Source organism: Rhinolophus sinicus, chromosome 16, assembly GCF_057876585.1.
Source record: "Rhinolophus sinicus isolate RSI-liver-muscle chromosome 16, RSI-T2T, whole genome shotgun sequence".
Taxonomy (NCBI): Eukaryota; Metazoa; Chordata; class Mammalia; order Chiroptera; family Rhinolophidae; genus Rhinolophus; species Rhinolophus sinicus.
The window spans coordinates 69,582,747-69,600,337 of NC_142516.1; the positions used below are offsets into that span (position 1 = coordinate 69,582,747).

The 17,591-nt window shown below is 34.9% G+C and overlaps 1 protein-coding gene across 2 annotated transcripts in view; it reads right to left on the minus strand.

Annotated features, from left to right (window-relative positions):
- CAAP1 (caspase activity and apoptosis inhibitor 1) overlaps positions 1–17,591 on the minus strand; it is a 46,322-nt gene that overhangs the window by 9,002 nt on the left and 19,729 nt on the right. For both annotated transcript variants that reach the window (XM_019736276.3, XM_019736277.3), the window contains exon 5: positions 10,534–10,607. In XM_019736276.3, coding sequence (XP_019591835.3) covers positions 10,534–10,607 — 74 coding nt within the window. The remainder of the gene's footprint in view (positions 1–10,533; positions 10,608–17,591) is intronic.

The window sequence follows — 17,591 nt, forward strand, 5'->3', positions numbered from 1 at the left end:
AGGAAACATGAAAATGTACAAAGAGGAAAAATGAAGACAGGAACGTTATTTCAGTATCCATATTTACAAGCACTAGAGTTTAGAATGAGGCAACTTTCCCCTCCCCCTCAAAGATCTGTTGGAATTTACTCGTGTAAAAGGGCATCATGCTCAAATATTTTCTGCTCGTAACATCGCTATGCTCCACAATCTGCCCATCCAAGGAAGGTGTACTCAAATTCACTGTCTACTTCACAAACTGTCATGTTTCCTATGGCATTGCTTTTGTTTGTTTCAATGTATACAAAAGCTGAAAAAGAGATAGTAAAGACTTGATTCTAATTTTAGATAATGCAAAGGTATCTCTTCTATACTCATGTAGTAAGCAGGTAGTCATCAGTATGCCAAAACAGTGGTAGTATATTTTATAAGACACAGAAATCATACCCTAAAATTAAAAACACTTCCAGTAAATAAGCAGGAAAAATAATAAAAACTGTCAGTTTAACCCTAAGTCTTTCCACAAAATATGTGAAATAGAAATAGTGGGACCTTTGGAAAAAATAACTGTCACCTTAGAGTGTATGACAGTGAAAGTGGAAAATGAAGTAAAACGTGTCCTGTATGTTTTCAAAACAGTCGGAGAAAAGGTATAATCTCATGGGGAAGGATAATTCAAGAGTGTAGAAAGATCCTCAAAAATAAAACTCGATCTAAACTTTAATCATCTAAATGAGAAAATATCCAAAGAAATATAAGCTACAGAGGAAAGTCTATGATGACCACGCATTTTACAAGGGGCACATAACCAATGATTAACATGAAAGACTGGTATGAATTTATACAAGTAACATAAATGAAGCTAAAGTCTAAGGAAAACAAACAAAAAGACTGTTTTGTTAAGACCAGAAAGAAAAACAAACTCTGAAGCAATACATTCTTTGGGGTAGGTACTAGAATAATAATGGCTGAAAGCAATGTTCTAGTTTGCTTCTATCTTCTCTATTGAGAATAATGTACTCACTGAACAGAGCAAAAGAGAAAGAAGAAATTCTTTTCATCACCTATCCAGCCATTTCCTCATTCAAAAGAACCTGCGTACCCACTATAGACAAGCACTGAAGACTGAAGGCTCCTAAGACATGCAGAATCCTTTGGCCTACGGACACTCTCCATTAAAGGGGATAGTCACAGGTAAACAAACAGATGCACCACAGAATGGGACGCTACTTAGGGATAGAGACCATTGCAATTCGTATTTAGGTAGTCATAAATGTTTCTTGAATTGAAAAAAGTTATTAATTATAGGGCAGTGTTATAACAGAAGTAAGCAAATAGGCAGTAGTGCTATGAACTAGGTGATAACTGATTCTGTAGTAAGGACGTTGACAGAAGAGGTGAGGTGAGCCGAAGCAGGTTAGAGAAGGCCTCACCGATTTGGAGTTGTTTGATCTTCAAGAACAGGTAGCCTGACCACAGTACACCACTGGTGTGAATGCGTATAAATCTCACATTTGAATAATCTGCATGAGAGATACTAAAACTAGTAGTCACAACTGATAGATTTCCATTTATATTCTGAGATGTGCTGTGAACTAGACACATTGATAAACACAGTTCTGATCTGCAAAAGAAGGTGACTTCTACAAGACTACACTATAGTAAACTTGACATCAATTCTCAGGAAAATTCTAGGTTTATGAAGAGGTTTCTGAGCTCTGAGAAAAGTAGTTTAGACAGACCAGGTAACACATGAGCAGGGATGTAAATGAAGACTCACGTGGCAAGCCTGCGGAGGAGCGGCGGGCGCAAGGAAAGGCATCAGCAAGGTCCCTGACACAGAGCGAGTGCAGAGGAGAGCGGGAGCGGGAGGCGGCGAGCAAGGGGAAGAGTGACGGCCACACCACATGAGGCTTTACTGGCAGGAAGAAGGAAGGATCTGAGATTTAATGTGGGAAGTTATTGGAAGGCTTTAAAAAGAAAAATGACATGGGCATCCTTACAGTTTAACATAATCAAGCTGTGTGGAAAAATGAGTGCAGAGGAGCACAGACAGAAACAGAGGGTTTGGGATGCTGTAAGTATCAACACCAGGGTAATGTACTGAGAACAGGTGAAGGGGGTGAATTATGAATATTCTGAAAGTAGAGCTGATAAGAGTTGCTGACGGAGGAGAAAGGACTCAAGAATGATTCCAAGGTTCTTGGCCTGGACACTCAGAAGAACGTAATTGTTATTTATTGAGATGGAGAAAACAAGGATGAATAAGAAAAGCAAGGTTGTGATTTTTTTTTTTTAAACAAACAAGGTTGTTGTTTTTTTTGTTGCTTTGGTTGGGGGGGGCAGTCAGGAAAGGATCTAGAATTTATTCTGGGACACATTAACCTTTAAGATGCTTACTCAACATTCAGTAAGGTGAGCATGTTAAGTGTTGGAAAGAGGTCTGAATCCCAGAAATAAATCTGTAGTTGCCAGTCTTGGAACTACGGAAGATCACAACCTGAAAATGCAGAAAAGAGAAGAAGGGCAAAGTGCAAAGAATCAATCCTGGGGCACTCAACTTCCAGAAGTCGAGTAGTGGAGAGCATAATGCAAAAGGGACTAAGAATAAGGACTGAGGCAGGGAAGGGGGATAATAAATGGTGTCACACGACTGGTAGGTCGAGATGAGGACTCAGCAATGGCCAGGGAAACAGCTGGGGGAGGGGCCGCTGACTAAGTAAGGAGAAGAAACAACTGCAGGTCCCAAAAGGGGATGTGATCACTATACACACACAGGGCTGGTCTCAGCAACACAGAGTTCATCCACTTTAACAGGACGGAAGGGGAGTATATAAATTCAGATACAGGTGGATATGAAAAATTAATTGACACATCTGTTTTCCTTTATTAGACAAGTTCTTTCCAAGCCAGGACACATTTTATTTATCTTTCTATTCCTGGTGCACAAAATAACAGTTTGTTGAAAGAAGGGATGAGCTTCAAAATTTGAAGAGACATAATTTAGAAGAGGTATTAAATTCATGTTCTATAATCCAAAGGGCACAGAGGGTCCAATGAGTAGAAGTTACATAAAGGCAAACTACAATTCAACATAGAGATACTTTTACCAATTAAAGATGTTGGGATGATACTGAGGGGATGAAGCAGAAAATGTTAATGACAACAATAATGATGGTAGAAATAATGATAATGAGCTGATATTTACTGAGCACTTACTATGTACCAAGCACATCTCTAAAGCACTTGACATGTATTACCTTGTTTAATCCTTATGACAATCATGAAATAGACACTCGTATTTATTATCCCCATTTTATAAATGGGGAAACTGAGGAACAGGGAGTGCAACTGGCCCTAGTTCACACAACTGAAGTGGCAGAACCAAAATTTAAACCCAAGTATATTTTGAAAATCTATGCATTTAAATATTTTATTCTGCCTTGCAGATCTTAACAGAATCAGAATGACCACAAAGCTTCCCAGATTACAATGTTGGTTTGGGCTGAATATATCTTCTTGTAGGTCTTTTAAATCCACCTGAGCAAATGTAGTATGTAGGAGACATAGACTTAAAAAGTATGTATTCAACATGAATAGTAAGAGAATGAAAAGGCAAGCCACAGACTGAGAGAAAATACCTGCAAAACACATCTGATAAAGGACTGGTAACCAAACTATATTAAGAACTCTTAAAACTCAACAATTAGAAAACAAACAACCCAATTTAAAAATGGGCAAAAGATCTGAAGAGACAAGTCACCAGATAAGATATAGAGATGGCAGAGAAACATATGAAAAGACAGTCAACATCATACGCCATTAGGGTATTGCAAAGTAAAACAGGATGCCACTACACACCTATTACAATGGCCAAAATCCAAAACACTGACACCACCAAATGTTGGTGAGGATGTGGAACAACAGGGAACTCTCATTCATTGTTGGTGGGAATGTAAAATGGTACAACACTTTAAAGGGAGTCTGACAGTTTCTTATAAAACTACACGTGGTTATTTACCCAGAGCTGAAAACGTATGTCCACACAATGACCTGCATACAAATGACTGTAGCAGCTTTATTCATGAATGTCAAACATGGAGGCAAACAAGATGCCCTTTAGCAGGTGAGTAGATAAACAAGCTGCAGTACGTTCACACAATGGAAGCTTAGTGAGCAATGAAAGAAATGAGCTATCAAGTCACAGAAAGACATGGAAGAACCTCAAATGCATGTTGGTAAGTGAAAGAAGCCAATCTGAAAAGACTACATACTGTATGATTCTAGCTGTATGACATCCAGAAAAGACAAAACTACAGACAGGAAAAAGATCAGTGGTTGTCAGGAGTCTGGGGGAGGGAGGGTTGAATAGGTGAAACTATACTGTATGCTACTGTAATGGTGGATAGATGTTATTATACAGTTATTAAAACCCATAGAATGTTAAAATACAAAGAATGAACCTCAATGTAAACAATGGATGTTAGTTAATAATGTATTAATATTGTCTCATCAACTGTAACAAATTTATCACATAATGCAAGATGATTATAATAAGGGAAATGGGAGAATAGGTGGTAAGTGGGTATATAGGAACTCTGTATTTTCCACTCCAATTTTTTGTAAACCTAAGTAAGCTGCTTCAAAAATTAAGGAATACTATTATTTTTTTAATTAAAGTTTATTATCCAAAAGCTCAGTATCTATGAACTTATGACATGGCAACCAAAACTGCTAATTAAATCACAGGCTATGGTGTGGGATGTGTAAAAAGGTCAGAAACTGGTAGTAACAAAATCTGATTTCAAGCCTAGTGTTTACTATCTATCCTTTGGTAGGACCACTTCTGTGGTGGGACCTCTTCTATGGTAGGCATTGAAATCTACACCTAAAAATGCTGCTTAATAACTGATGATCTTCATTCTCTCTTCTTTTACAAAGCAATAAAGTTTCTGATGGTATTTTCCTCTTTACCTTTTTAATTTTTTTATAGCTTGTATTTATTTGTTCAGCTATAGTTGTAAAGATCTTTTCAGCAAAACTCAACTACTTTTTAACTGCAAATTCGTTTCTTCATTCTTTTTTATTCTAGTCCCTCTACTTACCAGCTTTGCTTCCCCTAGTGTAGTACTGCTTTGGAAAAATAACAACAACAGCAACAAGAACTAAAATTAATTCGGCTTTTCCATTTGTCCCTCACCTTGAAGATTCAAATGGTCTCATATATTTACTGTCTCGGCTAAATGATGGGAAAATCTCTTATACCACATTTACTATTTAGAAATAAGAAATGAATAAGTTATGCACACTATCAATTCTTTATGACAGTCTACAAGAGTGGTCTCACTACCTACATAATCCTATCAGTGAAAACATTTTTAAGTACGCTATATATTTTTTATTTACTTACAAATATATACTATTATAATCATATATCTGTAATCAGATATTTTAAAAGGCAGATGCTTAAATATATGTTTCTTTACTGTAGAAGTTCTGGTGTTTTCTTCCTGCATTCTCCGGGAGTGTGTACAATCACACTTTAGTGATGAGTGGTCTGAAAGGTTGAAAGAAGCTCAAAGAAAATATCTATTCTAAAGTTTCATCACATAGTTTAGCCACTGAAAACATTTTCCCCCTATTAAAGTCTACCTTTCAACTTCTTGAAGCGCTTGTTAACAAGGCGTGTTTTAAAGCTGTCTGTCATTCACTAACTCATCAACTAGAAGGGCAACATATAACTGCACGAGGCAACTAGATTATTAAAAAAATAAAAACAAGATGTCAAATTATAATGGTGTAAACCTGAAACTTATATAATGTTATAAACCAATGTTACCTCAATAGAAAAGAAAAAGTGGCAAGATGTAAGCCTAACCACAGCAAAACTGCATTAGAAAGCTAACATGAAAGAATCAGAGTAAGATGTAGTAAATGTTTTATTGATTTTGATTATTTTATATATTATATGGTTACGTATTTATTGTTAACTGTATTCAAATGTATGTACTTCAAGGAATCTTCATATAACTTAAAGAGTACATCAAGTATCTTTTCCTCTAATAGAATAAAACACGAAGAGATAGAAAAAAAATTGTGTATTTCATTCTGCTTCCATTAAACAATCTAAGAAAACAGTTATTAAGCATTCCTCCCAAGTGAAGACACTGCACTAGGCACTCACTGGTCTTCACAAAATCTGAAAGCTAGAAAGGAACTTCAAGATGAAGGCCAAACATCCAAATCTTGCTTGAATCTGCTCTACAACAGTGCCACCAAGTGGCCGTTTACGTAACCTGTGTTCAAACACCTTCAGCAACAGGAACGTATTTCAGAAGACAGCCGACTGCATTTTCTGATACTTGTGATTATTTGAAATAAATAAATTGTCTAATGATAACTTTATATACTGGCCCTATTTTTATTCTCAGAGTCAATACAGAACAAGCCTAGTCACTCTCCACTTGACAGACCTTCAAATATTTTAAAGTGACCTTAACTCTTACTTTCAACCTAAATACCCAAATTTCACTTAGCTATTTCTCATGTATAGTTAAAAAAATTTCTCCTTATGCCTTCCAAGAAAGAATGCAAACATAAGAGCTTAATTCTTAAAGTTACAAAGGAGACTACTTTAAAAAATTACACATACCCGCAGCTGTGAACATTAAAGCAACAATTTAAATATAGACCATTATTTTAATATTGCTGAATGTCTTTTTTTTTTGAGATTCAATATTATTTTATATTAATTTCAGATGTACAGCATAGTGGTTAGACATTTATATAATTTATGAAGTGACGCCCTCTAATTACTTTAATACCCACCTGACACTATAAATGGGAGAAAATATTTGTCAATGATGTATCTGATAAGGGATGGAGATATATATGTATGTGTGTATATATATGTATGTATGTGTGTGTATATATATATATACACATATAAAACTCAGGCAACTCAACACACAAAAAGCCAAACAATCCAATTTTAAAAATGGGCAGAGGACCTGAATAGACACTTCTCCGAAAAGGACATAGAGATAGCCAACAGACATATGAAAAGATGTTCAGTATCACTAATTAACAGAAATGCAAATTAAACCACAATGAGATATCATCACCTCACACCTGTTATATTGGCTATCATCAATAAACCAATAGTCAATAGTTGTTTGTCAGGATGTAGAGAAAAGGGAACCCTTATGTACTGTTGTTGGAATTACAAGTTGGTGCAGCCACTATGGAAAACAGTATGGAGGTTCCTCAAAAAATAAAAATAGAGCTTATGTCCCAGCAATTCCACTCCTGGGTATTCATCTGAAAAAACCCAAAACGCTAATTCGAAAATATATCTGCACTCTATGTTTAGTGCAGTGTTATTTACAATAGGCAAGATATGGAAGCAACCTAAGTGTCCATCAATAGATGACTGGATAAAGAGGTGGGACACATATACAATGGAGTATTACTCAGCCATAGAAAATAATGAAATCTTAGTATTTGCTAAAATATGGAAGGACCTAAAGGCTATTGTGCTAAGAGAAATAAGACAGACTGAGAAAGACAAATACCATATTATCTTACTTACATGTGAAATCTAAATTACTGAATGTCTTAAGCAAACTTATTTATAGATACATTTAAAGGAAGATAATTCATTAATATTAGCAGAGATTTGATATTTTAAAAATATTTTCTACAAATTACCTTGGACAAATAGCAGTTCTCATTTTTTTAAACTATAGCACAAAGGACTAATTTAGAGAATTTACATAAACCGTTATTATTTTAAAAGCTGAGCTAAACCTTTTTATTAATATAAGCCTTGAAATTCTCCAGAACACTAACAAAAGCTCTCAGGCTTGCATATGCTCACAAACACAGCTGTGCTAAAGATAAAGAGCAAAACTATACCTGTGTTTCTTATACAACTGCCCTCTTGCTAAAAATGACTTAGGAAAATAACCCCAACAGAAGAGTTTCTATTTTACCACAGTACCAATCAATCAACCAGTAGATTATATTTACATTTAAATAATGTTTGCGTAGCGAAGGTGAATCTTCAGGTATTAGTCCATTTTTAAAGTGTGATAATAGTACAATCAGATACGCATCGTCAGCACAGCCGTTTCACAAATGTTATTTCCTATCAACAAGATGAATGAAACCAGTTCTAGACAAAGAAACGCGTTTCAATTTAACTAATTCATAGTTAATATTTCTCAATATTTGAGTATTTTAGAAGTTGAAAAAAGTGAAAATGTAATTTAAATATCCTGTCAGTATCACACAGGTAATAGGTTATACAGTAAATTTTATTTTATTCTGAAAGAGCAAAGAGAAAATTCAATGTTGCTTTATATTCTGGTCTACTGAACAAAGGGTTACTTTGGCACTAAATAAGCTTCAATGAATTTTCTTAAACGGCCAAGCCATTAAAGAAAATGACAATGCATTCACAAGGAGCATTATATTCTGTTTTTATTGAGCTCACTGTGAGCAAGAATAGCTAGCTATGCAAAAAAAAAGTTAGAGATAATATTAAGTCAATTTTAAAAGTTTTGCTTATTAAAAATAGACAATATTAATTCATTTAGAAAAAAGGCAATAACCCTTATTGAGCCTGCCAGGATTTCTATTTCCTGGTGTTCCTCAGCTTCTTGGGGAACTCCAAGCAAGTTACTTGTTAGCTGGTTCAGATGTGAGCTATACTAATATTTATCTGGAACATGCTCTACATAATTGCATAGTTTAGGTAATTTATGCTTATCCCGTTATGCAATAAAACATTTTATATTTTAACCATTCCTATAGACATTTTTCTAAAAGACCTTACTTATTTCCCTGCTTTCTTTTAAAAAAAAAAGAGTTGAAACTTAATTTAGCCAATTCCTACAGATTCAGTCACAACATGAACATGAACTGCTGTGCTTTGATCTTATGTTTTCTCACCTCTGCTTGCTGTCACTTATTGATGACAGTGTGTTCCTGATGTTTCCCATGCCTAAGTGAGAACCTAAGAGTGGTCTATACAAGCTCCTATGAGCTTTGTGATATCTAGCTACTCGAAGTCCTTTTTCTTTCCTCTTTGCCTCCATCGCCGATTTTCAAATGACTGAAGTTAGCTTAAGAAAATTCCAGCAAAACAGGCTGTTGACACCGGGGAGTTCTAAAGAACTCCAGGTGCCTGAATATCGGAGCAGAAAAAAAAATCTTCTCTCAAATTGGCTAATTTGTGTAAAGAGGTCTCCATTCCTTTTTCCCTATAAACTGGAATCAGCCTGCCCATTGTAGCTTTTTCTATGCATTACATAACATTCTTCTCTCCACAGATAATCTAACAGCATAACCTCCACAATGCCTGCTCATTTGATGCAAAGAGTAGAAACAAAGGCAGAAACAGTAACAAAGTTGTCCAATTATACTCAAACATGGTACAAAAGCTACATGACAAGACTACATTATATGAAAATGATATGTGCTTAGCATGTATTTGCATATGACAAATAAATGCAAATGTCTTGGGGGTGCTCAGAAGTAGTCAGAATACAAAGATGTAATTTTGTCTGGTTATTTAAGAGGCTAACACAACAGGACTTCTGAAAAGCAATGGAATTCTCATGATCATCAGAAACATTTATAAACCCCAGAATACGTAAGTTAGAATTACAGAAAATCTAGATTTCATTCTCTCTACATATAAATTGAATGAATCACAAAATTAATTATCCGACTTTATTCCATTTTGTTAACTAAGCATTGGTAACACAGACCATAGTTGAAAAAAAGAAATTCTGCCTAACTAAACTGAGAACCAGCTTCTCTCTACCAAATAAGTTCCTATGACTCCAGTTTTAGAGAAAGTATCCTAAGCCATCAAAGATTAGCTGCTTACATAATAAATAACACAACCTTCTTGTCTGCAACAGGTTATCAATTACCAGGAAAAAGGAAAAATGTGATATATCCTGTGAGTAACTAATAAAAATTTATTTTACTTTCAATTTTCCCAACTAGGATGAGAAGAAACAAAACAAACAAACAAACATCTAAAAAATTAGCCCTATTGATCGTCGGCTTGAATGTCACAAATTACCACTTTAATTCTGCTCGCTGATAATGTCGAAAACTACTGATTTACAGAAAACAATAAATAAGGAAGAAAGTAAACACAGACAAGATAGTTCTGTAAAGAAAGAGAAGGTTATCCCATAAAACTTATTTTTTCCACATACAACCCGAAGCTACCCTGTTAACATATCTCTAATATCTTGCAGCTAATGATATAAAGATTACCAACATAAAAATACTTAAGATGACAACTTTCTGGTGGCATCTCTAACTATACATCACGAAGGCAGAACTACTCCAGTCGCTAAAGGAGTCATAAAACAAAGTGTATATTCTTCTCTTTTGATTTTGGACCAAATATATTTTCTGTCCCCTGTCTAGAAAAGAGGGGACTAGCTGCAACACTGTGAAAATTTATTATTGTAAATGCTTATAACCTTCAGGTAAATGTCGTAGAACAATTAAGTATTTGATTCATACCTTGTTTTAATTCCAAACCTTCAGGTTGCTTGTTCTCTCTCAGGGATGAAGTAGAATCTATACAGATGTCTTGCCTGAGGAATGAAAATAAATAAAAAAACAGTTTTAAAAACTATATTCAAATCAAATAATATTTACAGCTCAAGACCCTAGAATTAAGTGAGACACTTGGGAAGACACACAGAATTCTTATAAGCCCCAGGGTACCATTTAGTGCACTCTGGAAATTCGGAAACATGCATACAAGTGTCAAAAACAGCAGCTATAAACCACTACCAATTTAAGCAGTATGTTTCTTTGGAAAACAAGGGGCAAACCTGGAAGGAATATGGAGGTAACTTTTTATCCCTTCCAATATTCTACAGGGTAACTAATGGGATAAATAAGTCACAGATGAATCAAATGATTTTTCAACTGTTAAATTTAATGGGCACTTTGGCATTCAAATTATTTTATATTCATCTAATTTCATATCTCAAAAGCTTTAATGTCTATGGTACATGGGAAACATATTTTATATATAGTATACATATATAATCAAAGTAAATGGTTTAGGTGTAAGATCATGCCATAAAAATGTTTTGATTCACCATGTCCTGCAACAGAAGTGCAAACTAAATTAATGTTTTCTTAGAGGGCATTATACCATCTTTAATATTTATGTTACAAATAGTTTTCAGCAAAAGTCAAGAAATTAATTGCAAATACTCAAAATGACAATCTTCTTTAAAGTAAGCATCTATTTTCTTCTGAGAATTTTTATATATACACACCCTAAAATTAACATACTAACAATATTTAGGAAATTTCCCAACACAAAAAACTATTTCTATCTACCTGACAACAACAAATAACCAAAGGATAAAGACTTTTGTTCATTTCTTTTGAGAAATTTACAATATTGTTTGTAGTTAACATCCTTGGCATTTACATGTTTCTTCTGCATTTAAACATTATTAATACAAGCACAAACTCAAATAGAATACAAAATAATCTCAATTTGGTATTAATTATAACATCTAAGAGACTTACAATTGAGATAGTTCTGTATTTTATATTTCTTTTTGTCCAGTGTTACCTATTCAGATTTTATTCTTTCACCAGAATGACTGGCAGATCACACGGAGGATATCAACAATACTCCTTGGAAATTCAGGGGCACAGTAAATGCCAATATACTATATTAAGAGCTTTGCAACGAATAAAGTTAAAATGTGCTAGCTCAAGTCTTACAGTGAAATTAGACTTTACCAACTGGAAGCATTAATCTAAGTATCTTCCTTGAAGATAAAATGTTTGTTCTTACATATCGTGATGGACACTAAATTCTTCTTCTAAAGATATACAACTAAATTTACCAAAAAAAAAAAAATGATGAACAAAAATACAATGTAACATCACCATTAAAACGACCAGGAGCATATGTAATAATACCCTAAGGACACAACATTACCCATGCAATATTCCATCTGAGAATGTATAACCTATCTCATGAGGAATCATCAGACAAACCCAAAATGGAAATGAGTAATGCTCTATTTAAAGGGGGGAAGGGAGTTAAATGTTAACGTTATAAAAGACAAAGAAAGGCTGTGGAAATATTCCAAGTTAAAGGAGGTTAAAGAACCATGGCAATTAAATGTTGTAATTGACTTGAGACTGCTGAACTGGAGGAGGAGAAACGTCGTAAGGGGAGGGAGAAAAGAGGAGAAACACCGTAAATGACATTACTGAGTCAAATGACAAACTGAAACACCAATGGTAGACTGGATAAAAGTATTGTATCAATGTTAAATTTACTGAAGTTGATTTACTAAAGTTGACATTGTATTATTGTTATATAAAATAGAATGCCGCCATCCTTAGGAAAAGCATAATGTAGTAAAGTGCCATGATGTATATAATTTTAGCCTCAACTGTTTCAGAAAAAAACACCACCCATGTATATAGAGGTGTGCAAATGGCATGTAATGTTCATGAGTAAATCTGGGTAAAGGTAATATGGATGTTTCCTGTACTATTCTTATTCTTGCAACATTTTAATAAGCCTAAAATTATTTCTAAACAAAACATTTTAACTAATAATAATACTGTAATATGTATTATTTTACACATTATTTTCTCTGTGAAAGCACCTTGGGTTCCCTTCAAATAAAACTGGTCCCCTCTATAAAACTATATGCTGTCACAAATAATTTCTTTTAGTGCCCAACGTGAACTTTTATAATGTTCTGTTTTATCTTAAGTTGGGTTTAATTCGGTTTTTGAAGAAAGTCATCAACAGCATTTCAGACTAGGTGTAGTGCACCACCTTGTGTCTGAACGGGAAAGGGTTGATGCTTTTGCATCAGTACTATCTGAAGTTGAAAACACATTTCAGAAAATAGTTGGGAATTTTAAAACCTAACTAATTTTCCCAAGATGTAGACTTTGAAACCAAAATTATCAAAATGATCAGAGTTCTCTAATACAATTTAAAAATCTTCACCAAAAAGTATGAAAGGCAAAAAAAGAAACGTCTTAAAAGTAAGAAAACTGGGGCCGGCCCGGTGGCTCAGGCAGTTAGAGCTCCATGCTCCTAACTCCAAAGGCTGCTGGTTCGACTCCCACAGGGGCCAGTGGGCTCTCAACCACAAGGTTGCTGGTTCAACTTCTCGAGTCCCACAAGGGATGGTGGGCTCCGCCCCCTGCAACTAAGATTGAACATGGCACCTTGAGCTGAGCTACAGCTGAGCTCCCTGATGGCTCAGTTGGTTGGAGTGGTCCTCTCAACCACAAGGTTGCCGGTTCGACTCCCGCGAGGGATGGTGGGCTGTGCCCCCTGCAACTAGCAACGGCAACTGGACCTGGAGCTGAGCTGTGCCCTCCACAACTAAGACTGAAAGGACAACAACTTGACTTGGAAAAAAGGCCTGGAAGTTCCCCAATAAAGTCCTGTTCCCTTTCCCCCGGCCCCCCAAAAAATGCCACCTTTGAAAAAAAAGTAAGAAAACTACAACGTGAACATACGATGTTTTCTTATTTCTAGTTTTACGGAAAGTAAAAAAAAAAAACAATCCACCCCTAGATGATAAAACAAATTAGGTGTCAGAGTTAGGAAAACTAAAGAAATTCCAAGTTACATTTAAATGACATTTAAATATTTCCATCAAATAGTTTAAAACTACGTAAGAATTTTTTAACTGGAGAGAGAGGAGGGGGAGAGAAAGCAGGGGAGGAAGGGAACAATGCTAAAACTGATTTGGGTTTAGACTCTTGCAATGATTTTTGTACTTTTTTCCATTAAAAAACAAACAAACAAACTTGTTTTTACTTTTCTAATTCCATTCTCCCACCTGCAATCCTCCTTCTTGAAGCAGATTAATTTACAATGTTAGCCTTCAATGATAAGAGTCCTCTATCTCTGGAATTTAAGTCCTCAAACCAACACCAGTTCAACTTTCTTTCTTTCACCCCAAATGTAGTTCCACTCTTTATCCCTTCTTACAACTCAATGTATTTGTTTTTTAAATTAGAGTAACACACTGGGGAGATCTGCAGAACTTAATCAAGAATAATCACACATGTGAATTACTAAAGATTTAAAATATATTTCTAAATTGGAAAAGAAAGTCAATTTCTTGTCCAAATGAAAAATATTGAGAAGATACCTCAACAGAAGGATGAAAAACTGGACCAAACGATCTGAACCAAAGGAGCCAGATTCTTCCCATTTTAGCAAAAGTCAGCTGAAAACGAAATCAAGCAAACTGACATAACAAAAGGTATAACTAGATTCTCTCACTCTCCTGGGAGCAAAGATTGAAGATGAATGAAGCCAGTTTATCACCCTATGAGCTTTCTACTACTAAATATAAGAGACAGGCAAAAAAAAAACTAGAGTAACCAAAACAATTTTGAAGAAAAACAACGAAGTTGAAGGATGCACATTATCATATTGGAGAAAGGATAAACGTATAAATTAATAGAATAAAGTCCAGAAATAGATACACACGTATATGGACAACAAAAGTGCAAAGGCAAGTCAATGGAAGACCTAAAACATGTAAACGTATAAAATTTCTAGAAGATTTTAAAAACCTTTGTGACTTTGGGTTAAGCAAAAATCGCAGCAAAAGCGTGATCTACAAATAAAAATAATCAATAAGCTATATTTCACCAACATTAAAAACATTTGCTCTTCTAAAGAGATGCTGAGAGAATAAAAGATAAACCACAAACTGGGGAAAAATACTTGCAAGGCACATATCTAATAAAGAATTTGTATCCAGAATACATAAAGAATTCTCAAATGAGTAAAACAAAGAACCTAATTTTAAAAATGTGTTAAAAAGTCACTTGACCAAGGAAGATATACAGATGGCAAACACGATAGATGCTGAACATCATTGGTTATTAAGGAAATGCCAATTAAAACCAGATGTGCTACCACTACACATATATTAGAATGGCTAAATCAAAACAACTGACAAACAGCATTCTCATACATAGTATCAGCGAGGATTTACACATGACCCAGAAATCCCACTCTTAGGTACTTAACCAAGTAAAATGAAAAACTTATGTTTATACAAAAATGTGTATGTGAATGTTTATAGTGTAAGTTTATTTGAAATCACCATAAGCTGTAAATGATTCAATAGCCCTTCATTAGTTTGCTATTGCTGCCATGACAAATTATCACAAACTTGGTAGTTTAAAACAATATAAATGTATTATATTACAGTTCCATATGTCAGAAGTCTGTTATGGGTCTCACCAGACTAAAAAAAGCAAAGTGTCTGTAGGCTGCATTTCTTTCCGGAGGCTCCAGGGGAGAATTCACTTCCTGTTCTTTTGGTAGGTTGGCAGAGTTCAGTTACAAGGTTGTAGGACCAAAGTCCCTATTTCCTTGTTGGATGTAAACCAAGGATCATGCCCAGCTTCCAGTCACAAGTCACATCTCTCTGCAGGAAGACCTCTCTTCTGTCTTCCTCTTCCAATTTTAAGAACTCATGTGATTAGACTGGGATAACCTGGATCATTCAGGAGACTTCCCATCTCAAAGTCCTTAACCTTACCCAAATCTGCAAAACCCCTTTTGTCATATAAAGTAACATATTCTCAGGTTCGGGAGATTAGAGGGTAAACATCTCTGGAGGGTCATTATTCTGCTACACGTTTACCTCAACTGGGGAATGGATAAACTATGGTACGCCCACACGATGGAATACTAACTACTCATCAACAAAAAGGAAAAGAACTACAGATATACACAACAAAGTAAATGAATCTCAAATGTTATGCTAAGTAAAAGCTAGACTCAAAGGCTATATACTGTATCATTCCATCTATATGACATTCTGGGGGGAGAAAAGTACAGGGGCAGAAATCAGATCAGGGTTATCAGGGGTTGTGGAGACAAGAGCAGACTACAAAGACATGGGGGAAATTTCTGGTGTGATGGAACTGTTCTATATTGTGATTGTGGTGGTAGATAATTACAATCTATTTGTTCAAATTCACAGAACTGTATGGTAAGAAAGGTGAATTAAGAAATGTATCTAAATTATACATTTTTTTTTTTAAATTGGGGTACCACCAAAATCTTAGAACAGGTTCAGAAAAATGAAGTTATGCAGTGGTAAACTGTAACCTTCAAACATTATGGAATGAGGCAAAACGATCTTAATTTTTCTCAAAGGTCCTTTCCAAACAGCAAATAAATCTACAGCTGTACTGTGTCCCTAGGGAATCTCCTTACGCAAAAGAGAGCAAAATTTAACGCTTATTATCTCCATGTCCTTTCCCCAAATAATATAATTCAAAGGATCAGTTACTATACCTCAGTTTCTTTCTCTGATCTATATTTGTCTAAGGAATTCACTGTATAATCTGTCCCCTGCAACTCCAAGTTTTTGTGAATAGGCCAATTCCCTAAAAAGGGGGTTCTATTCTATATAAAACTGTCTAAAGGAAACCAAAGAGGTCTCTAACTTTGTTCTATCCCTATATTCCTGTATTTTCAATCTTTTCCCATTTCAAAAGTTAGCATGAGGTCACACTGCAAGTGCATTTAAACGTGTAAACATGTAGGATGTGCAAATATCTTATTACTTTGAACGTGGAATCCTATCTGAGCATTAGGTCACAACGTTGTCAATGGTGAGTCATACTTTCTATGAGGGTTTTTCTTAAAATCTTATCCTGTTATTTCTGATAAACTTACCCTATTATGTAGAACAGTCTACCTCAGTATTATAGCCCAATATGAACTTATAAAGGACATGAGAACGTAAGTGGAGTAAGAACCATTTGTTTACCCTTGACCAGTCTAAGGCACACGGTCAGCTCTCTATAATACATATATGTTTAAGAGAACTGAGATTGTAGAAGGTCAATATAACACACTGATCTCAATATTGATTTGTGAGAAAAATCCTTTTATGCTTTAAAACATACTTAGTTCTCTTAATTTAAACTATTTTTATAATAAATGAAAAATTAGACACATAAGCAACAAACTGTTTTTTAAAAAGCAATAACATTAAAGAATAATAATTAGAAATCACAATGAATTATTTCACTGCTTTCTTCAGGCTTTCATAAAAGGAATGGGAAGAAAATCGCCACTACTTATCAGGTTCAAGTGGAATTTTAGGAATAGTTATTGTTAACAGATTCAAAATAAAAATTCCAAAGCAAATGCAGCAACATTTTTTTCCCAGTGTTTACTATGTGACAGGTACTATTCTAAGCACTTTACAATCTTTTTCTCACTTACATGATCACAATCCTATGGGGAAGGCACTGATACTACCCTTACTCTTCAGAAGAGGAAATTGAGGCCCAAGGTTAGGTAATTTGCCAAAGGTCACAGAGACAGTAAGCTGTGGAGTTCTGCTGTTAAAAAATGTAGGCAGCTTAACTCTCAACCTTTACTCTTCACATTTATCCAGACTTTCTATTACTTACAGAAATAATTCTCTAGTTAATAATACCTAAAAATTGTACGGAGCCATATACATATACATATGGCCATATATTTCAAAGTATAAAGTGAGTTTTCACTCAGAATC